We start from the raw sequence: 23,172 nt of genomic DNA on the forward strand, positions 1-23,172 counted from the left end.
TGGGCTGTGCTGTATCTTGGTTTGTTTGATTGTCACCTGAATTTCCTGCCAAATAATTATTTTAATTAATGTACGCCAGTGAACAGGGGCAGACAGACTCGATATTTTACAGATTTAGGTGACTTGGCACCATGAGGTCCTCCGTGCTAGGTGGGCACCACCATGATCAGGGGTGTTTTATTGACCCATTTAATCTTGTTTCAGTTTAATGTTTTAAGTCTCATTTGTGCTTTGTTTTTGTCTAAGGGGCTGCCCCTTTTAATTTGTCCCTCAGTTTGTTTAATTTAGTTTATTTGGTTCAATTAAAATAGTTGGAGCCTCCTTCAAGAGCCAAAGTATCTGGTAATTAAAGTAACGATAATTCGACCTTTTTATAGGGTCTCTTGTCAGGACCTTGCTCAAAAAGCGAAGATTTTTGACTTTTTGAGAAGCGGTCAAGCTGCTACATGGGCTGTCCTAATATAGTTGGGTATTCTGTGCTTGCAATCTGATTGCATTAGCTGCAGAGAGTGGCTTTCAGCTGGCAAGACAATTCATGTGTTGCAGGCTGCCCACTGCTGTGAATTTCACAGTGCCACCAAGGGAACATGCACAGAAATCCGGTTTTATTTGATTGATGTCAGGATGTTTTGAAAGTGTGACCAAGAGTTCCTGCACACTTGAGCATGTTTACAAACTTTGTGCTTACACAAAGTGTCCATGAGATAATTCAGACAATCATAGAATCATTGAATCCCTACAGTGCAGAGAAGGCACACTCGACCCTATCAAGTCTGTACCGACCCTTGGAAAGAGCACCTTGCCCAGGTCCACACCCCGTACGCCCATTCCCTTAACCCAGTAACTCCCACCTAACCTTTTGGACATTAAGGGGCAATTTAGCTTGGCCAATTCACTTAACCTGCACATCTTTGGTCTGTGGGAGGAAACGGAGCACACCGGAGGAAACCCACGCCGGCACGGGGAGAATGTGCAAACTCCACACAGTCACCCGAAGCTGGATTTGAACACTGGTCCCTGGCCCTTATGAGGTAACAGTACCAACCACTGTGCCACCATGTTAGCACAATGTTAGCACCTAATTTAAACTCAGCCTGATGGCTAACACTCAAATAATACACAACTGCATGAAAAGTCTTCTCTTAAAGGAGCTTGTACATCCCTATTAGGACCACACTCTGACTTAATGCCTGGGATTAGTTTATCATATTCTGAATGTTCTGGATGCCGAGAGATATTGTCTGAATTTGAGATACTGGTAAAAGGTTTAGACAATTTACAGAAGTTGGTGTGTGTGTTCAGATCAGAATTAAGAGAGCGAATTGGAAATCTTAATAGGTTGACTTTATCAGATTGGGAGATTTGTTCCTGACAGTCTTTAGGGGAATAGTGTGAATTATTATGCAGGGATATAAGTGCTAAACAGAAGTATTTATCAATGCCTGTTGTCTCGTTTGCCTTCTGGCAGTTACTGATGCCATTATTAAATGCTTCTGCAGTTCAAGAGTTGAGACCAGTCAATCGTTGATTGTATTGAGGACAGCATGCAGGAAATACCAGAAATGGGCAACATATAAATTGTTTATTATGTTGACTATTATGCTATGATGGATAAAGGGTTTATGTAGCCAGAGGGTGCTGGGGGGATCTGGGGGGGGGGGTGTGGAAAGGGACAATAATGAGAAGGAATTTCTCTCATAATGCCAGAGGAGGAAATGGTGCACTTCACTACACATCGCTTCAGTTATGCAGACCTAGATGTGCAGGGGTAGGTGTTGGCCACGCTAAATTGCCTCTCAACCTGAAAAAAAATAATTGGGGTACTCTAAATTTAAAAAAAAAAGTAATGAAGATAGGGCAGCACGGTAGCACAGTGGCTAGCACTGTGGCTTCACAGCTCCAGGGTCCCAGGTTCGATTCCGGCTTGGACCACTGTTTTCTACGGACTCTGCACTTTCTACCCGTGTCTGCGTGGGTTTCCCATCCCACAGATCAAAAGATGTGCAGATGAGATGGATTGGCCATGCTAAATTGCCCTTAGTGTCCAACAAACGGTTAGGGTTGGATTTATGGGAATTGGGTGGGTTTAGGTAGGGTGGGTTGTGGTGTTTCCAAGGGCCAGTACAGACTCAATGTGTCAAATGGCCTCCTTGACTGTAAATTCTATGATTCTATGACCTAGATTGCAGTGAAATCTATGGATATGAATATACATGTATATTCCTTCAAAAGGATATTACCAAGAATTTCCTAATCAATAGGTGTTCCTCTGCCTCTTGCCTTTGATGGTCACTGCCCAGCACTATGCAATAAGTGGGCATTTTATTTCTGTATCTATGCTGAGAATAAACAGAGGACGTTGTTCCTATCTGTGCAGGCCTTGTGCTGTTGGACTCGAATAGAAGCCATCTACACACCTGATGTGAAGAATTAACATGTAGTGTGATATGAACCAGAGGAATGAAAACAGAAAAGTGCTGGATAAGCTCAGCAGGTCTGCCGGCATCTGTGGAGAGAGAAACAAGAGTTAACGTTTCGAGTCCCTATGAATCTTCAACCAAAGGAATCCCATTTCAGTTCCGTGAATGCCAAGGCTGTTCTCATGAGCCCTTTAAGAAGGCTGCTTAGTGATCTGAAGAGGGTTGTTGGTATTTTACCACCAGTGACATCCATCTGCTTGGCTAGTCTTGTCGATACATATAGAAAAATAGATTATGTCGTGTTTCTACAGTACAGGAAACAGGTGTAGATTTTGGTCCTATTGGTACTGAGGTGTGTTTATACTCCTACACAAACCCTCCTCCCACCCTACTGAATCCACCTCTCCCTGTATAGGCCTTTCCATATGCGCAGAAGTATCCATTTTGAAAGTTTTATAAATTTCTTGATTAAACAATATGTAAAAGTGTCATTCGTTAAGCCAGCGCTTATTTACTAACTGATGGGTGAGTTAGAATTTAACAATGTGTTTATTTTGTGACATCTAAACCAGTAATGGCAGCTGACTTGTCCCCCCCCCCCCCCCTCTCTCTCTCTATTGCAGTAAGTTCCTGATATATGCTTGCCTGCTGCTGTTCTCAGTTCTTGCTTTCACTTCGCCTGGATGGAATTATCCAGTGGAGTTACTGGGCTGTCTTCACGCCGGTCTGGCTATGGAAACTCATGGTGATCATAGGAGCCTCGGTAGGAACAGGAGTGTGGGCACGAAATCCACAGTACAGGTGAGGAGTGCTTGTAAAGAGTGACACTAGGTATATTGATAATGACACTCAGAATTCACCAGGGCAGCTTGAAAGGTTTAATTTGACAAATTGCAGATGATGATCTCATCGAGCACAGAGTACAGCCTCCAGCCAGCAATGGTTTGTGTTATTAAAGTTTGTCATCGTAGAAAGCATTGCTGGTGAAATGCCTTCTTTGTTGCTCTGGAGGGAAGTATTTCCACAACAAATCCTGTTAATAGGTTGTAACCAGTAGAAGTTTATATTTAATAAATATGAACTAAAAACAGAAAAGGCGCGAAATATTCAGCAGGTTGGCAGCATCTGATGGGAGTGAGAGAAATAGTTTTGCTGTGTAAAATCAAAGACTTTTGATCCAAGGTTCCCGCCACAGATGCTGCTGTGTACTTCCAGCATTTTCCTGTTTTTATTTCGGATTCTAGCTCCCAGAGCATTTTGCGTTCAGTTTGTTTGATTTTTGTCTTTCTGATTTTGTGTTTCAACTAAGAGAGGAACGGGACCTTTTTCTTGTTTTTGTTCTCCTGCTGTCAGCAATGAGCTCTTCAGAGTCCCGCAGAATAATAACCTTTATTAATGTCACAAGTAGGCTTACATTAACATTTCAGTTAAGTTACTGTGAAAATCACCTAGTCGCCACACTCCAGCTACACAGGTACACATAGGGAGAATTCAGAATGTCCAATTCACCTAACAGCACGTCTCTTTCGGGACTTGTGGGAGGAAACCGGAGCACCTTGGAGGAAACCCATGCAGATACGGGGAGAACGTGCAGACTCTGCACAGACGGCGACCCAAGCCTCGGGAATCGAACCCCGGTACCTGGCACTGTGAAGCAACACTGTTGCTACCATGCCGCCCATGGCGTGGTCAGATGCAGAATAAGGCCCATCCTGCTCTGGTTCAGTACAGCCCTTTAGGCAATGTCGCTCCAGAATGAACCTGCCGAGCTTCTGCATATCTTGTGGTCTCGGAAAATTTGTGCCAAATTGTGGGCAGATTTGCACTATTTAGTGTGAGCTTTCTGGGAATTTTGTGGCAATTATCCCCAAACTCCTCACTTGGGATCTTGCTATCTGAGAGAAAGAAGAAACACATCTCATTAGTATTCACTGGATTTGAACTCTGCTCCTGGAGATGACAGACCTGTGTGCATATCCACTGGACCCTGAGCATCAAATTATTCCTCTTTCCTTAATTGTGGATTCATCCAATCTTACAGCACAGTAGAAACTATTTATTTGACCCTTTGTACCTGCACTGGCTCTTTGGGAAACCAATCCTAGTATTTCATTCCAATGGTCTTTTTCTATAGCCCTGTAGATTTAATGGTTGGTATCATTTGCCTTTTGATGTAGGGTTACTGCGAGGCCGAATAATGGGTGATTCATGAAGGTTCTGCCTTCTGAACCTTGCCCCTTGCCTGAGGTGCGGTGACCCTCAGGTTAAATCACCACCAGTCCGTTGTCCCCCCCCCCCCCCCCCCCCCCCCCCCCCCTCCCTCAAAGCAGCCTATGGTCATCTGGAACTGTGGCCACTTTACCTTTAACATAACATAGAACATAGAAAATACAGCACCGAACAGGCCCTTCGGCCCACACGATGTTGTGCCGAACCTTTGTCCTAGATTAGATCATAGGATTATCATTGAATTTACAGTGCAGAAGGAGGCCTTTCGGCCCCCTGAGTCTGCACCGGCTCTTGGAAAGAGCACCCTACCCAAACTCAACACCTCCACCCAACACCAAGGGCAATTTTGGACACTAAGGGCAATTTATCATGGCCAATCCACCTACCCTGCACATCTTGGACTGTGGGAGGAAACCGGAGCACCCGGAGGAAACCCACGCAGACACGGGGAGGACATGCAGACTCCGCACAGGACAGTGAGCCAAGCCGGAATCGAACCTGGGACCCTGGAGCTGTGAAGCAATTGTGCTATCCACAATGCTACCGTGCTCTGCCCTTAAGAACAAATAGATCTACACTATATCATTTTACCGTAATCCATGTACCTATCCAGTAGCTGCTTGAAGGTCCCTAATGTTTCCGACTCAACTACTTCCACAGGCAGTGCATTCCATGCCCCCACTACTCTCTGGGTAAAGAACCTACCTCTGATATCCCTCCTATATCTTCCACCTTTTCACCTTAAATTTTATGTCCCCTTGTAATGGTTTGTTCCACCCGGGGAAGAAAGTCTCTGACTGTCTACTCTATCTATTCCCCTGATCATCTTATAAACCTCTATCAAGTCGCCCCTCATCCTTCTCCGTTCTAATGAGAAAAGGCCTAGCACCCTCAACCTTTCCTCGTAAGACCTACTCTCCATTCTAGGTAACATCCTGGTAAATCTTCTTTGCACCTTTTCCAAAGCTTCCACATCCTTCCTAAAATGAGGTGACCAGAACTGTACACTACTCCAAATGTGGCCTTACCAAAGTTTTGTACAGCTGCATCATCACCTCACGGCTCTTAAATTCAATCCCTCTGTTAATGAACGCGAGCACACCATAGGCCTTCTTCACAGCTCTATCCACTTGAGTGGCAACTTTCAAAGATGTATGAACATAGACCCCAAGATCTCTCTGCTCCTCCACATTGCCAAGAACTCAACCGTCAACCCTGTATTCCGCATTCATATTTGTCCTTCCAAAATGGACAACCTCACACTTTTCAGGGTTAAACTCCATCTGCCACTTCTCAGCCCAGCTCTGCATCCTATCTATGTCTCTTTGCAGCCGACAACAGCCTTCCTTACTATCCACAACTCCACCAATCTTCGTATCGTCTGCAAATTTACTGACCCACCCTTCAACTCCCTCATCCAAGTCATTAATGAAAATCACAAACAGCAGAGGACCCAGAACTGATCCCTGCGGTACGCCACTGGTAACTGGGATCCAGGCTGAATATTTGCCATCCACCACCACTCTCTGACTTCTATCGGTTAGCCAGTTTGTTATCCAACTGGCCAAATTTCCCACTATCCCATGCCTCCTTACTTTCTGCAGAAGCCTACCATGGGGAACCTTATCAAATGCCTTACTAAAATCCATGTACACTACATCCACTGCTTTACCTTCATCCACATGCTTGGTCACCTCAAAGAATTCAATAAGATTTGTAAGGCAAGACCCACCCCTCACAAATCCGTGCTGACTATCCCTAATCAAGCAGTGTCTTTCCAGATGCTCAGAAATCCTATCCTTCAGTACCCTTTCCATTACTTTGCCTACCACCGAAGTAAGACTAACTGGCCTGTAATTCCCAGGGTTATCCCTAGTCCTTTTTTTGAACAGGGGCACGACATTCGCCACTCTCCAATCCCCTGGTACCACCCCTGTTGACGGTGAGGACGAAAAGATCATTACCAACGGCTCTGCAATTTCATCTCTTGCTTCCCATAGAATCCTTGGATATATCCCGTCAGGCCCGGGGGACTTGTCTATCCTCAAGTTTTTCAAAATGCCCAACACATCTTCCTTCCTAACAAGTATTTCCTCGAGCTTACCAGTCTGTTTCACACTGTCCTCTCCAACAATATCGCCCCTCACATTTGTAAATACAGAAGAAAAGTACTCGTTCAAGACCTCTCCTATCTCTTCAGACTCAATACACAATCTCCCGCTACTGTCCTTGATCGGACCTACCCTCGCTCTAGTCATTCTCATATTTTTCACATATGTGTAAAAGGCCTTGGGGTTTTCCTTGATCCTACCCGCCAAAGATTGTTCATGCCCTCTCTTAGCTCTCCTAATCCCTTTCTTCACTGGAGTGAAAATTGCAATGGAAAGAATAGAATCAATTTTTTGTGAACAGAATAACTTAATTCAAAGTCACTGAACTCATTCTTTGATCATTCATTTTTTTAGCGATACATTCTTACTCCTCCCTTACTCCTCCTTCACTCTCTCACTCCTTCACTCTCACTCCTTCACTCTCTCTCCCTCACTCTCACTCCCGCTCCCTCACTCCCGCTCCCTCACTCCCGCTCCCTCACTCCCGCTCCCTCACTCCCGCTCCCTCACTCCCGCACTCCCGCTCCCTCACTCCCGCTCCCTCACTCCCGCTCCCTCACTCCCGCTCCCTCACTCCCGCTCCCTCACTCCCGCTCCCTCACTCCCGCTCCCTCACTCCCGCTCCCTCACTCCCGCTCCCTCACTCCCGCTCCCTCACTCCCGCTCCCTCACTCCCGCTCCCTCGCTCTCCCGCTCCCTCGCTCTCCCGCTCCCTCGCTCTCCCCCTCCCTCGCTCTCCCGCTCCCTCGCTCCCTCGCTCCCTCGCTCCCTCGCTCCCTCGCTCCCTCGCTCTCTCGCTCCCTCGCTCCATCGCTCCCTCGCTCCCTCGCTCTCTCGCTCCCTCGCTCTCTCGCTCCCTCGCGCTCTCGCTCTCTCGCTCTCTCGCTCCCTCGCTCCCTCGCTCCCTCGCTCCCTCGCTCCCTCGCTCCCTCGCTCCCTCGCTCCCTCGCTCCCTCACTCCCTCACTCCCTCACTCCCTCACTCCCTCACTCCCTCACTCCCTCACTCTCTCGCTCCCTCACTCTCTCGCTCCCTCACTCTCTTCCCTTACCTGTCTGTTAGCTCATTGTGCTATTTTGTTTTGTAGTACCTGTGTGCCGTGATGTCTAATGGCACGTGCTCAGTGAAAGAGTCTTTCTTGATTTGATTTCCAATATGCTAGATAACTTGGTTTCTCCAGTTGGAAAATTGGAATGTGTTTAAAGGACTGAAATTTACTTATGATTGTCGGCAAGAGTGGCCATTCATAAAGGATACCTCTACTCCCTGTTTATATACCTACCCTCTCTCTGTTGCCCCTAAGATTGAGCAGCAGGCGACAGCCAGGGGATTATTTTGTTTCAGACTGTTGTTTCAGCATTCTGATCCACTTCCTGATTGAGCCTGATACTCGTGATGCGAGATGATGTGAGGTCTGCAAATGTAACAGCTCAACCTCCAAGTCTGGAGAAAAATATTGTTGAAAAGATTTCCGACGCAGAAAAGTCAACTCTGTGCCTAAGTTAAATAAAATCAAAACAAGAAGCTGAACTAACAATCTAAATGACTGACTATCTAATTGACTGACTAACTAATGAACTGACTGACTAACTATCCATGTCTTGCTACGTTTTGGAAATCGTTTTTCATATAATCCCTCACTAAAAGGGCCGGTTTAGCTCAGTGGGCTAGACAGCTGGTTTGTGATGCAGAACAAGGCCAGCAGCGCGGATTCAATTCTCGTACCAGCCTCCCCGAACAGGCGCCGGAATGTGGCGACGAGGGGCTTTTCACAGTAACTTCATACTTGTGACAATAAAAGATTATTATTGAAGTATGTTGACTATTTAATCTCTCGGCATTCACTGGAAGTTATACAACACAATACCAAAAATAATTTGTTCCTTAGTTATTGTCTAAATTCAAAATGTTGCTTTGTACCAAGAGAAATAAAGTGAAGGTTAATCAAGTTTTGTTTGGTAATAGTCCTGGGATGCTTCATATCCTTAAAGATGCTGCAGAAATGCAGGTTGGGGGCGGCATGGTGGCGCAGTGATTAGCACTGCAATCTCACGGCGCCGAGGTCCCAGATTCGATCCCGACCCCGGGTCACTGTCCATGTGGAGTTTGCACATTCTCCCCGTATCTGCATGGGTCTCGCCCCCACCCAACCCAAAGATGTGCAGGGTAGGTAGATTGGCCACGCTAAATTGTCCCGAATTGGAAAAAATGAATTGGATGCGGTAAAAAAAAATGTTTTTAAATACCTAGAGCCGGGATCGAACCGAGGACCTCGGTGCCATAAGGCAGCAGTGCTAACCACTGCGCACCGTGCTGCCCTCTAAATTGTCCCTTTACTGGCAAAAAATAAATTGGGTACTCGTTGGTAAAGCACCAAAAGACGCCATTCGGCCCATCCAGCCTACTCCAACTCTCGAAAGAGCTATCCAATTAGTCCTAGCTTTTAAAGTGAAAACTACACTATGATTCTGCAAACTCTTATTTAATCTCTATTTGTGACAATAAGTTTACTGAAAGGTTCACTGGGTGTGAAAGTGAAAATGCGTCCTAATTTCTTTTTTGTTCTTTGTGTTCATTTCTATTTTAATGCAGGGCTGAGGGAGAAACCTGTGTGGAATTTAAAGCGATGCTTATAGCTGTGGGAATCCACCTATTGTTGTTGATGTTTGAAGTTCTGGTGTGTGACCGGATTGAACGAGGCACCCACTTCTGGTTGCTCGTCTTCATGCCGCTCTTCTTTGTGTCTCCAGTGTCGGTAGCTGCCTGCGTGTGGGGATTTCGACATGATCGGTCTTTGGAGGTAGGATAGACCCGCTTAAAGATCTTTGTTCGTCGTGCTAATTCTGTACTTGATGTGATAGCTCCTTGGCCAAACTTTTGGTAGCTCCTTATGTGGCTCGGGCAAATTATTGTTCGATCATTGTTCCTGTAAAGCACGTTGGGATGTTTTCCTAGGATACAGGTGCTATATAAATGTGAGTCATTGTTAAAATATGACGCACAGATTATACTGCATTGTGCCTTACTGCAGAATGCTCATATAAAACTATGAGACACTATAACCTGATCGTTGAAATTAGAACCTTTTTTGGCTACTGCACATCTGTTACTATGAACAGTCTGATGTTGTGGATTAAATTTAAAGTTATATCTAATTACTGATATTACAGACAAATTATGTTGTACACACTTTTAACCATATTAAAATGTTTTATGAATGCCTGAGTAACATTTTTGTAAAATTTCCTTTTTTTTCCCCCCTTTTTATTCTGGTTACCAGTTAGAAATCCTGTGTTCTGTAAACATCCTTCAGTTCATATTCATTGCGTTAAGACTGGATGAAATCATCAAGTGGCCTTGGCTGGTAATTTTTCTTTTATTGATTGCTTTGCATAACTTTTCTGTGGGAAAGGGCAGCACGGTGGCACAGTGGTTAGCACTGCTGCCTCACGGCATCGAGGTCCCAGGCTCGCTCCTGGTTCTGGGTCACTGTCCATGTAGCGTTTGCACATTCTCCCTGTGGTTTCGCCCCCACAACCCAAAAGATGTACAGTGTAGGTGGATTGGCCACGCTAAATCTCCCCTTAATGGGGAAAAAAATAATTGGGTACTGTAAATTTTTTTTTTTTTTAAATTCTGTGGGAATCAAGAGCAAGGAGACATAACCTTAAAATGCACGTGGAGCTGAGGGAAATTGAGCAGTTCTCCACACACAGTCTGAGAATTTTGGAATTTCAACCCCCCCCCCCCCCCCCCCCCCCCCAAAAAGGCTGTGGATGAAGAGGGGCAATTCAGAACTGCCAATCCTGAGATCAGTAGACTTTTGTTAGGTAAGTATTATGGGATTTGGAGCTAAGGCAGGCAAATAAAATTGAGCTGAAGATCGGCAGTGATCTAATAATTGAAATGCGGAGCAGACATGACTGGCTAAATGGTCTCCTTGTCATTTCTTTCTGTTCTAAAAATATTCTGAGCCCTTTTAAGGGTCAAAATTGAATTTGACTGCGGCTTCCCCTCCTAAGTCCATTACAAATATTGGATACTGTATTGAAGTGTCTCTTAATACGGACATGACCTGCCTGTTGAAATATCTCCCTGTTCCAGTGAATACAGTTTGTGCTTGTCGGGTATCTGCTTGCTGTTCGTACACTCAGCACACAATCCATTCACTGGCATAGAAAGTTATTTTAATAAGCTGCTGCAGGAAGCTCTACACCTCTTTTAACATGTTAGGCTTGGAAAGTTTTATTCTGCCGGCTGCTAAAAGCCATGCAGATAAATGGGTTGGCTGATTATGGGGAGGCAAATACCCATGCACAATCTGTAATAAGCAGCTTTCAAAGCCCATGAAGCGAGTTGAGCTGTTTGTGATGTTTTGTGCATGGGATTGTAATATATAAATCGCTTGTTATGTCTTCAAAGTCGTCAGCAGGCGTAGAATAACCAAACATCAGCAAAGGCCGCACAAAACGTTGTTGTGAGCAAATATGTAAATGCAGGGAAATAAGTTTTAAAGCCAGTGTGATTTCTTCAGCCATGCATTACTGATGTTTTCTTTTGTAGGTGGTCTGTGTTCCTTTGTGGATCCTGATGTCGTTTCTCTGCCTAGTTGTGCTCTACTACATTGTGTGGTCGGTACTCTTCTTGCGGTCTATGGATGTGATAGCTGAACAAAGACGGACCCACGTCACAATGGCCATCAGTTGGATGACCATTGTTGTTCCGCTTTTGACCTTTGAGGTATGCAACTTGGTTTTGGTAATGGGGTCATTGCGTTCTTCAATTACTAAAGTGTCGCTGCTTTTAAAGTGATCAGTTGATCTGATTTTCATTGCTAAAGATATATTGATGCTTAGCGGATAGTTTCATTCATTGAGGGAATTTTCAGGGTTTGCCGGTTCGCTCGATTAATCCAAAACAAAAACGGGTTTGACAAGTATTGTGCTTTTGCAAGTCATGCTTAAAAAGCGAAATGGTCAGTAGAAATCTGGAAGCCACAGTGACAAGGCACTTGAATCACGAAACCTCAGTTCAGCTGTCTTTCTCCCATATATCTCAGCCAAGTTTGGCCATATGAACTTCCACCCTCCCACCCCAGGTATCTGTTGCCACTTTGTAGAGATGGACAAAACCACCTGGATGTTGCTCGCAGTGGGTGTTCCTTCCTTGAGCTATCTGGCTAACTTATACTCTTGGAGAAGTTCCACTGTTAGTTGATTACTTGGATTTGAAAGTGTTTTTCGTCAGGCATGCATTTGACGAGCATGCCAGCCCCTCGCGAAAGTTCCCAGTCATACTGCTGAGATATTATACCTGCATGTGTGATTTTTCTTTGCCCAGTATGGAGTGTGCAGCATCTCCCTACAGGCACTCATGATTTTTATTTTTCTCCTCAGATTCTTTTGGTTCACAAACTGGATGGTCACAATCATTTTTCATATATTCCAATTTTCATTCCTCTGTGGCTTTCTCTGATAACATTAATGGCAACAACCTTTGGACAGAAAGGGGGTAATCACTGTAAGTATTTATAGTGTTTATTCAAATTTTACCCTATATTCCATCATTTTGATGTATGTTGTCACAATAAAGTGCTGTGGCTCATCGCTGCAATGAGAGCATGCAGCTCTAATGGACAGTAAATTCTGATGAAACCACATTGGACATGGGCTGGGGTTCAGACTCTCAAACTTTGTGAGTCCAGAATTCACCGTTGAATTATTGCAATTTGATACTTTAAAACTGTCCACATTTTCTACTCTTTTATAAAAAATAAAAAAAAAAAATGTTGTACTCCAAACCAAAGTATTAATGTAATGGACTTGACTCTTGATAGAGCTGTCAGCTGTCCAGTGACAAAGGACTTTTGAAATTTCTCATGTCCACTAATTTTGTTACATTTGTAGGGTGGTTTGGAATCCGCAAAGACTTCTGTCAGTTCCTTCTGGAAATCTTTCCTTTCTTGCGGGAATATGGAAACATTTCGTACGAACTTCACCATGATGACAGCGAAGACTCTGAGGAGATGCCTGTACCAGAGCCTGCTAAGATAGCCCCAATGTTCCATAAAAAGACTGGAGTAGTGATCACCCAGAGTCCTGGGAAATACTTTGTCCCCCCACAAAAGCTCAACATTGATATGCCTGATTAACATTGATTGGGGGGGGGTAATGGACTTGGGAATTAAAGAGTGCTGCCTGGATATGGTACATTTATGTTATACATGCACTAGCTCTTGTATAATTTGGACTCGATCTGGCACATGGAGCTCTGCTGCCAAATATGAAAATTTGAATCCATCGAGTCAGATTCTGTTTGCTGTGGGATTTCTTTTTTGTTAAAGTGGAACAGAACTGCTGTGCCTGCAGCTTTCACTAAGGATACACCGAAGAAGAAGAAAAGGGAGATGCAGGTATTTTATTCCCACATTGACAATATGCTGAGTTCACATTTTAAGATAATTCCAAGCTTTGCATGTACAAAAAAAAATGGAATCTGAATTATGATATAAATAAAACTGCAAAGTGGGAGTTTACTGTTAAAAGAAATTTGAATGAACTGACAATTAGAAATGAGCAACTTTGAATGAAGGGGGTCAGACCGTATTTAAGTGCTGCATTACGTGCAGCCTAAAAATGGAAAGGTCCGCACAGAGATGGGGGGTAGCTCATGTTACATTACCAGTCTAGTGCAGTGACAATTGGGAGCAACGGTTATGATTTTTCAGATCTGAGGAGCTGGAAATATTTCCCCCCCCCCCCCCCCCCCCACCCTAAATAGACAATTGGAGGCAATCTTCTGTATTCCTTATTTACCATCAGATAATCCATGCAGTCCCTTTACAACTTCAGTTGAAGTTCTGTTTCCATTGCAGTACTTGTACACATGTAGGACAAAAACCCTACAACAGTGAAACAGAGGCAGCTTTTTATCCCCGTTAATATTGGTTTCCCGTGATCCTCTTTATTGTGGTGGGCCTGAACAGAAAACGTATTCGAACCGGTTTGAATACTTCCCCTCCGCTGAAGGCAAGCCATTCAGATATTATAGATCTGGACTCAGTAATTTAACAGAGACTTTCATAGTACTTGGATTTCTACATGTTTGCAACCACCCATGTGTATAATAACCTCCCTCAATAGAATTTTAATGAGAATCTTTCTGGAAAGAGGATTAAGAATGCTTCTTGTGTATCCAGGGCAAAGAATACATTTGCTCCGTGTGCCGATGCATTGCATTGTTCTTGGTCTTATTCCTAACAAAGACATGGAGTGCAATAATACATGTGTAGAAAGTAAATGTAACTTTTTAATGCATGAACAAACATTTGAATAACTATTTTGTTGTGTAACATATTAAAATGCGTTACCCAATGCCATTGGCTCTTCAGCCAATTTAACCCCAGTGAAGAGCATATGATGCTTTTTGAATAACCCAAGTATCTGTTGAATTAACACCTGCCCTTGTCAAAGGATGTTTGGCCCTGGTTAGGTGTTGGATGCAATGTAAGAGACTGCTGTAATATATCAATGTCTACAATGCTCTCTCCTAGATCTAATGGGTGTGTGCTTTGTGAATGGAGAACAAAGCACCTGCTTACTGAGATCTGTAAACAGAAAGTAATTGGGTTTATGGCTGTTTTAAAACGTTCTAAATGATATGAGGTTTGAGATATTTACACAAGCTCTGATTGTTTGGAATATATTGTAGCTTATTGAGCTTTATGGGAGAGAGATGGTATTATTGATGCTACAGAAAGAGCAAGATGATGAGTCCCTTTAGCAATGCATCAGAGGTCAAGAACCAGTTTAAAAGCATCTGTCCGTGTAATTTTATATGTCTGCATTATTTGAAATTTGTGTACTGTGTTGTAAGAACATAAGAAATAGGAATTAGCTGTACGATTCCTTGAACCTGCTCTGCCATTCAATGCAGTCATGGCTCTTTTTTTTGTTGCTTTTATTTCACACCCAAGAACTGAGGTTCATAAAATGGCCCAATTTCTTGTTGAAGTTAACTTGTTTTTCATAATTGTCAACTAATTGTGAGTGACTGACTGAGTAGTGTTGATCTCAGTCCAAGACCGAAGTTAGCTTGGCAAAACATTTGCCCTATTAACTTTTATAATCCCATTGCAAAATTCTATTGTGATTGGAAAATAAAATTTAAATTCCGTCTCATGTAGACAATGTCCTTTTTTTAAAAAATAATTTTTATTGAGGTTTTCACAAAATATCAACAACAGAATGAAAAAGGAACCCAATAGAATTAAATACAGAACAAAATAAAACAACCCCCGTGCCCCCCTCCCCCTATACATAAATAATAAGTTAACACCCCGAATTAACACAAAGCAAACATAGACACCCCCTCAGAACCCCCAGTGTAAACAAACAAAAATAAAATACAACCCCCCCCCCCCCCCCCCCCATTGTCTACCGTTCTGCGAGGAAGTCCAAGAACGGTTGCCACCGCCTGAAGAACCCTTGTACCGATCCCCTTAAGGCGAATTTCACCCTCTTCAATTTGATAAACCCCGCCATATCGTTGATCCAGGATTCCACGCTTGGGGGGCCTCGCATCTTTCCACTGAAGAAGAATCCTTCGCCGGGCTACCAGGGATGCAAAGGCCAGAATACCGGCCTCTCGCCTCCTGCACTCCCGGCTCCCCTGCAACCCCAAATATTGCGAGTCCCCAGCCTGGTTTGACCCTGGATCCTACCACCCTCGACACCGTCCTCGCTACGCCCTTCCAAAATTCCTCCAGCGCTGGGCAAGCCCAGAACATATGGGTGTGATTTGCTGGGCTCCCTGAGCACCTAACACACCTGTCCTCACCCCCCAAAGAACCGGCTCATCCTTGTCCCGGTCATGTGTGCCCTGTGCAGCACCTTAAACTGTATGAGGCTGAGCCTCGCACACGAAGCGGAAGAGTTCACTCTCCCAAGGGCATCTGCCCACGTCCCCTCCTCGATCTCCTCTCCCAACTCCTCCGCCCACTTACCTTTCAACTCCACCACCGAGGCCTCCTCCTCCTCCTGCATCACCTGGTAAGTTTCCGAGATCTTCCCCTCTCCAACCCACCCCTCCCGAGAGCACCCTGTCCTGTACTGTGCGTGGCAGCAGCCACGGGAATTCCACCACTTGCCGCCTGGCAAACGCCCTTGCCTGTAAATATCTAAAGATGTTCCCGGGAGAGCCCATACTTCTCCTCCAGCTCACCCAGGCTCGCGAACTTCCCATCCACAAACAGGTCCCCCCAACCTTCTTATCCCTGCCCTGTGCCAACCCGAAGACCCTCCATAATAAGACCAAGAACAATGCAAACCCTTCATCTATTCTCCCTGGGACAAACCGGTGGTTCCCCTGTATTGGGGTCCACACCGAGGCCCCAACTTCCCCCCTGTGCCGCCTCCACTGCCCCCAGATTTTGAGGGTAGCCGCCACTACCAGGCTCGTAGTATACTTCATTGGAGGGAGCGGCAGCGGCGCCGTTGCCAGCGCCTCCAGACTCGTACCCTCACAAGACGCCGTCTCCAGCCTCTTCCATGCAGCCCCCTCCATCACCCACTTGCGCACCATCGCCGCATTGGCGGCCCAGTAGTACCCACAGAGGTTAGGCAGTGCCAGCCCCCCCCCCCCCCCCTACTCCGCTCCAGGAACATCCTTCTCACCCTCTGAGTCCCTTGCGCCCACACAAACCCCGTTATGCTCCTGTTGACCCGCCTAAAGAAGGCCTTCGGGATAAAAATGGGGAGGCACTGGAACAGGAACAAAATCCTTGGGAGCACCGTCATCTTGACTAACTGCACCCTACCCGCCAGGGACAGCGGCAATGCGTCCCACCTCTTGAACTCCTCCTCCATTTGCTCCACCAGCCTTGTGAAATTAAGTCTATGCAGGGCTCCCCAGCTCCTGGCCACCTGGACCCCCAAATACCTGAAGCTCCCCTCCGCCCTTTTTAGTGGGAGCTCGCAAATCCCCCTCTCCTGGTCCCCTGGGTGAACCACTAACAACTCGCTCTTCCCCATGTTGAGCTTGTACCCTGAGAAATCCCCGAACTCCCTGAGGATCCTCATTACCTCCGGCATTCCCCCCACTGGGTCCGCCACATATAGCAGCAAGTCGTCCGCATAGAGCAACACCCTATGCTCCTCCCCGCCCCACACCAACCCCTCCAGTTCCTCGACTCCCTCAGTGCCATAGCCAGGGGCTCAATCGCCAGTGTGAAGACCAGGGGGGACGGGACACCCCTGCCTCATCCCTCGATGCAACCGAAAGTACTCAGACCTCCTCTTGTTCGTGGCCACACTCTCCATCGGCACCTCGTACAACAGCCTAACCCACCTGACAAACCCCTCCCCAAACCCGAACCTCTTCAGCACCTCCCACAAGTACCCCCACTCTACCCTATCGAAGGCCTTCTCAGCGTCCATTATCACCACTATCTCCGCCTCCCCCTCCCTCGCCGGCATCATAATAACGTTCAGGAGCCTTTGCACATTCGCGTTCAACTGCCTCCCCTTCACGATGGTCTTCGTGGATCACCTGCGGCACACAATCCTCAATTCTCGTGACTAAGACCTTCGCCAGCACCATGGCATCTACGTTTAATCGGCCTGTAAGACCCACACTGCAGGGGATCCTTGTCCCGCTTCAGGATCAAGGAGATCAGTGCCCGAGACATCGTCAGGGGCAAAGCCCCCCCCCTCCCTTGCTTCATTGAAGATCCTAACTAGCAACGGGCCCAGCAGGTCCACATATTGCTTGTAAAATTCGACCGGGAAACCGTCCGGCCCTGGTGCCTTCCCCGCCTGCATGCTCCCTATCCCTTTGGCCAGCTCCTCCAGCCCAATCGGGGCCCCCAATCCCGCCACCAGTCCCTCCTCCACCTTCGGAAACCTCAATTGGTCCAGAAAGCGGCCCATCCCTCCCTCCTCCAGTGGGGGCTCGGACCGAAACAGTTCCTCATAAAAGTCCCTGAAGACCCCATTGATGCCAACCCTACTCCGCACCACACTCCCATCCCTATCCTTAACTCCTCCGATCTCCCTAGCTGCGTCCTGCTTCCGAAGCTGATGCGCCAGCATCCGACTTGCCTTTTCCCCATACTCCTAAATCGCCCCCTGGGCCTTCCTCCACTGCGCCTCCGCCTTCCTGGTGGTCAACAGGTCAAATTCGGCCTGGAGGCTACGCCTCTCCCTCAACAGTCCCTCCTCGGGCACCTTCGCATACCTCCTGTCTACCCTCACCATCTCCCCCACCAGCCTCTCCTTCTCCCTTAGCTCTCGCCTCTCCTTGTTGGCCCTAATGGAGATCAGCTCTCCCCTAACCACCGCCTTCAGCGCCTCCCATACCATCCCCACTCTGACCTCCCCGTTATCGTTGGCCTCCAGATATCTCTCTCTACTTCCTCGGACCCGCTCACTCACCTCCTCGTCCGCCATCAGCCCCACATCCAAGCACCACAACGGGCGCTGATCCCTCGCCTCCCCCAGCTCTGGGTCTACCTAATGCGGGGCGTGATCCGAAATGGCTATCGCCGAATACTCGGTATCCTCTACTCTCACTATCAGCGCCCAACTCAATAAAATAAGTCGTTCTGGGAATGAGCCTTATGAACATGCGAGAAGAATGAAAATTCCCTAGCCTCCGGCCGTGCAAATCTCCAAGGGTCCACCCCTCCCATCTGGTCCATAAACCCCCTCAGCACTTTAGCCGCCGCCGACTTCCTACCCCCCCCCCCCCCTTATCAGGCCCCCCACTTCCAAGTCCGGGATCCGACCCAACATGCGGCGCATAAAACCCGCATCATCCCAGTTCGGGGCATACACATTGACCAGCACCACCCTCTCCCCTTGCAGCTTACCACTTACCATTACGTACCTGCCGCCATTGTTTGTCACAATGCTCGACGCCTCGAACGACACCCTCTTTCCCACCAAGATCGCCACCCCCCGATTTTTGGCATCCAGCCCCGAATGAAACACTTGACCTACCCACCCCTTCCTCAATCTTACCTGGTCTGCCACCTTCAGGTGTGTCTCCTGGAGCATGACCACATCCGCCTTCAGCCCCTTCAGGTGCGTGAACACCCGGGCCGGCTTGAACGGCCCGTTCAGTCCCCTTACATTCCAGGTTATCAGCCGGATCAGGGGGCTACCAGCCCCCCTCCCCCGCCGACTGGCCATAACCTCTCCTCGGCCAGCCACGCGCCCGCACCCCACGCTCGGCCCGTTCCCCACGGCGGCAGACCCCCGTCCCAACCCCCTCCCCTCGACCATAACAGCAGCAACCCGGTTCCCCCCCGCCAGCTAGGACCCCTCCTAGCTGCTTTGCTCTCCCCATTGCACTCCTGCAAGCCAGCTGACCCCGGCCACTCCCGCCTCTTCTTCGACTCCTCCCATTATGGGACATACCCTCCTCCTCCATTACCCATCAGCAGGCTCTCCGCCTCCCCGTTCCATCCCAAGTGCGGGAAACAACCCTCGCTTCCCAGCCCCGGCCCCGCCCCCTCCAGCCTTCAGCGCGGGAAAAAGCCCGCGCTTTCCACTTGCCTGGCCCCGCCACCTCTGACGCAGCTCCTTTTACAGGCCCAGTCCCCTCACCCCCGACTCGGGCCTCACCCTCCCCCACGGGGCCCAATCCCCCCCCTACCGGCCATCCACCCCTACTCCATTTACTTACCCCCTCCAAGAGTCCACCCGACAGACCCAACCAAAACAGTGCCCAACCCACCCTAACCACCCACACCGATCCAAAAAGAAACGAGCAAAGAACCCCCCCTCAAAATGTAACACACCAACAGCAATCCCCGACCACCCATCCCGACCCTCCGTTTGTGTCCAGCTTCTCGGCCTGAGCAAAGGCCCACGCCTCCTCCGGAAACTCAAAATAATGGTGCCGGTCCTTGTAGGTGACCTACAGTCGCGCCGGCTGCAGCATGCCAAACTTCACCCCCTTCCTGTGCAGCACCGCCTTCGCCCGGTTGGACCCGGCCCTCTTCTTCGCCACCTCCGCACTGGTATACTCGAACCTCCGCGTTCTCCCACCTGCTGCTCCTCTCTTTCTTGGCCCACCTGAGCACGCACCCCCGATCAGCGAACCGATGAAACCGCACCAGCACCGCCCGCGGCAGCTCATTAGCCTTGGGCCTCCTCGCCAGCACTTTATGGGCCCCTGGAAGGACCCCGCTCCCATCAGCGAGTTTAACATGGTGACCACATAGCCCCCCACGTCCGACCCCTCCGGGAGGCCCAGAATCTGCAAATTCTTCCGCCTCGACCGATTCTCCATCTCCTCGAATCGTTCCTGCCATTTCTTGTGGAGCGCCTCGTGCACCTCCACCTTTACTGCAAGGCCTAAGATCTCGTCTCGTTGTCGGAGATCTATTGTCGGACCTCGTGGATCGCCACCCCCTGGGCCGTTTGGGTCTCTAGCAGCTTGTCGATAGAAGCCTTCATCGGCTCCAGCAGGTCCGCTTTGATCTCCCTGAAGCAGCGCTGGATAGCCTCCTGCGCCCACTGCATCCATGCTGCCTGGTCCGCACCCGCCGCCATCTTGCTCTTCCCTCGCACTTTCTTTGGGTTCACCACCACTTTTTTAGTCGCCCAGCTCCTGCTCCAAGCCATACACTGTCGGGGGAATATTGCAATCTTCTTCCCACACCGGGAAATGTCGAGAAAGTGCCATTGGGGGCCCTGAAAAGAGCCCAAAAATCCATTCTAAGCGGGAGCTGCCGAACGTGTGACTTAGCTCTGCATAGCCGCAACCAGAAGTCCGACAATGTCCTTTAAAGTGACTTGTGCTCTATTTCCTTGAGCCTGAAGCTACAAAGCCGTTTCCTTGAACCGTTTAAAGCTGTGCAGTGAATTTTAAAGGAATTTATATTTAATTTGTATCAATCCAGTCTTGCTAAATTTTAAAAAGGTATCTAATTGCATTGTCTACGATCTAGATTTCTAACTACCTTTTTTAACCAGTGCAGACCGTGACATTATCTCAAGCAACATGCTTAAGATACTGAAAATCTGAAATAAGAATAGAAAATGCTGAAAACACTCAGAAGGTCGGGCTGCATCTGTGGAGAGAGAAAATAGAATTAACGTTTCAGGTTATGACCTTTCACAAATGCTGCCTGACCTCCATGAGATTATCAGTTGACTGACTTGAAAGCTGATTTGGAGTTTAGAACAATCATAAGAAAAGTGATACTACAGCTGGGACAACGCTACAGTAGGGTTCATGGTAATTTCATAGCATAAACCTCTACTGGTTTCAAAGCTGATTCTGAGTTTTATGTCAAGACATACATTTGGAGATCCTGTTTGTATTTATCACAACATTGGGTTCAAATGCAGCTGCATGGTAGTCTAATGGACCTTTGCCCACCCCTGTTGTAGCTGTGCCTGATCTTCAGCTCACTGATTTCAATCGGATGATAAAGTGGACGGCTTCCACTGTTGGGGGAGAGAGACATGCTCCACCACATTACTGCTCAGGCATTGGAGATGAAAATGATCCCTATAAACTTTGAGCAGTGCTCGTCAGTCAGTCACTGGAGAAAAGTTATCATTTTCTTGCCTTGTGAAACAGTCATTTCTGTACAGAAGTGTCTTGAGCTTTGGGCCGTTGCCTCATGGAGCAATGTTGACCAACTATTCTTTTATTTTGCTATCTGCCCTAAATTAGCCAATATTGTGGACAGTGTTTCACATTGGGATATCACAGCTGTTATTTCACTTTGGTGAATTTAGCCTACCGTTTTAGCCTGCTATTGAATCATTTGACAAGCCTCCTATATCTAGATCAACTGCCCTGGAGCACCATTAAAACAAAATCAACGTATATGATGGCAAGGATCCCAAATAATTGGTCATCCTTGTTACAAATTGTATTTCTAAATTAATTTTATGAATGTCCTATATATAGTTTTTACCGAAACTTAAACTGCTGCAGGAGGATAGAGGAGGGAGTGGGCATTGTACTTTTTATATTAAACGGGTATGATGTGTTAAGTATTTCAAACCTAAACATTTCAAAGCCTTCAACAGCGCAGATTTGTGTGTTGATCTAAGGGGTAGAGAGAGCAAAGTAGAGACTCTCAGCGGGCCTGAGAGGAAGAAGTGCAATCATTTCTGTAGCAAATAGCAAATGCTTATTGTTGGACCAAACAGAGATTGACATTTACATTTTGTGTTTTGTTTTCTTTTGTGTAATAATATTTGTGTAATATTTGTAAATGTGTATTGAGTACATGCTGCTTTTTGTTCAGTAAATCAAATAACTAAATGTTTCTGAATTCTGTTCCTTTATCAAAAGCCATTGCTATTCACACTTTGGCTCTGATTTTACCCTCAAGGGTACATCAGGTGGGGGAGGAGGGGGGAACAATTGCTGTACCTACACCATGTCGGTGAGAACTCTGATGCATTTTGATTAACCCAAGGCAGTTGCTAAACTGCCCACAAGATCCATGTACTTGACTGGCCGCTTGTTTCGTTTTGAGAGAGTGGAAAACAGGGCAGAGCACAAGCCTGTAGTAATGAAGTAAGAGAGAGGGATGGTACACATGGGTTACAGTAGGCAGCATCATACCTTAGATTTAAATTTATTGTCATGTGTACTGAGGTACAGTGAAAAGTATTGTTCTGCGTACAGTCCAGGCAGATCGTTCCACACACAAATACAGAGAGAACATACAATAAATAAATACACAATGTAAATATATAAACATAGATATCGGGTGCAACTACAACCGGAGAGAAGGTGTGTCGAAAGATCAGTTCAGTCCATAAGAGGGCCATTCAGGATCTGGTAACATCAGGAAAGAAGCTGTTTTTGAATCTATTGGTGTGTGTTCTCAAACTTTTGTATCTTCTGTCCTATGGAAGAGGTTGGAAAAGGGAACAGCCCGGGTGGGAGGGGTCTTTCATTATGCTGTCCGCTTTCCCAAGGCAGCGGGAGATGTAGACAGTCAATGGATGGGAGGCGGGTTCGTGTGATGGACTAGGCTGTGTTCATGATTCTGTAATTTCTAACGGTCTTTGGCCGAGCAGTTGCCATACCAGGCTGTGATGCAGCCAGATGGGATGCTTTCTAAGATACATCTATAATTGGTAAGAGTCAATGTGGATATGACTAATTTCCTGAGAAAGTACATAGAATTTACAGTCCAAAAGGAGGCCCTTTGGCCCATCAAGTCTGCAATGGCCCTTGGAAAGAGCACCCTACTTAAGTCCACACCTCCAACCCATCCCAGTAACCCCGCCTAACCTTTTTTTGACACTTAAGGGGCAATTTAGCATGGCCAATCCATTTTTGGACCGTGGGAGGAAATCCGCATAGACAGTGACCCAAGCCGGGAATCGAACCTGGGTCCCTGGAGCTGTGAAGCAACAGTGCTAAGCACT

At 47.0% G+C, this 23,172-nt stretch overlaps 1 protein-coding gene across 1 annotated transcript; it reads left to right on the top strand.

Moving 5' to 3' along the window:
• Positions 1-3,047: 3,047 nt before the first annotated feature.
• On the top strand, positions 3,048-22,051 carry tmem185 (transmembrane protein 185). The gene is made up of 6 exons (XM_072505861.1): positions 3,048-3,221; positions 9,353-9,560; positions 10,041-10,124; positions 11,324-11,500; positions 12,157-12,280; positions 12,667-22,051. Exons 1-6 carry the CDS (start codon positions 3,058-3,060, stop codon positions 12,909-12,911), a joined length of 1,002 nt encoding a protein of 333 aa, XP_072361962.1. The 5' UTR covers positions 3,048-3,057; the 3' UTR covers positions 12,912-22,051.
• Positions 22,052-23,172: the final 1,121 nt, after the last annotated feature.

This window comes from Scyliorhinus torazame, chromosome 5, assembly GCF_047496885.1.
Source record: "Scyliorhinus torazame isolate Kashiwa2021f chromosome 5, sScyTor2.1, whole genome shotgun sequence".
Lineage (NCBI taxonomy): Eukaryota > Metazoa > Chordata > Chondrichthyes > Carcharhiniformes > Scyliorhinidae > Scyliorhinus > Scyliorhinus torazame.

Bases quoted from the DNA above. Each gene is read 5' to 3' on its own strand.
- tmem185 (XM_072505861.1), top strand. From the start codon at position 3,058: ATGCTTGCCTGCTGCTGTTCTCAGTTCTTGCTTTCACTTCGCCTGGAT. The intron at 11,501-12,156 runs GTATGCAACTTG...TTTTCTCCTCAG, and splicing joins TTCCGCTTTTGACCTTTGAG to ATTCTTTTGGTTCACAAACT. The intron at 12,281-12,666 runs GTAAGTATTTAT...TTACATTTGTAG, and splicing joins ACAGAAAGGGGGTAATCACT to GGTGGTTTGGAATCCGCAAA.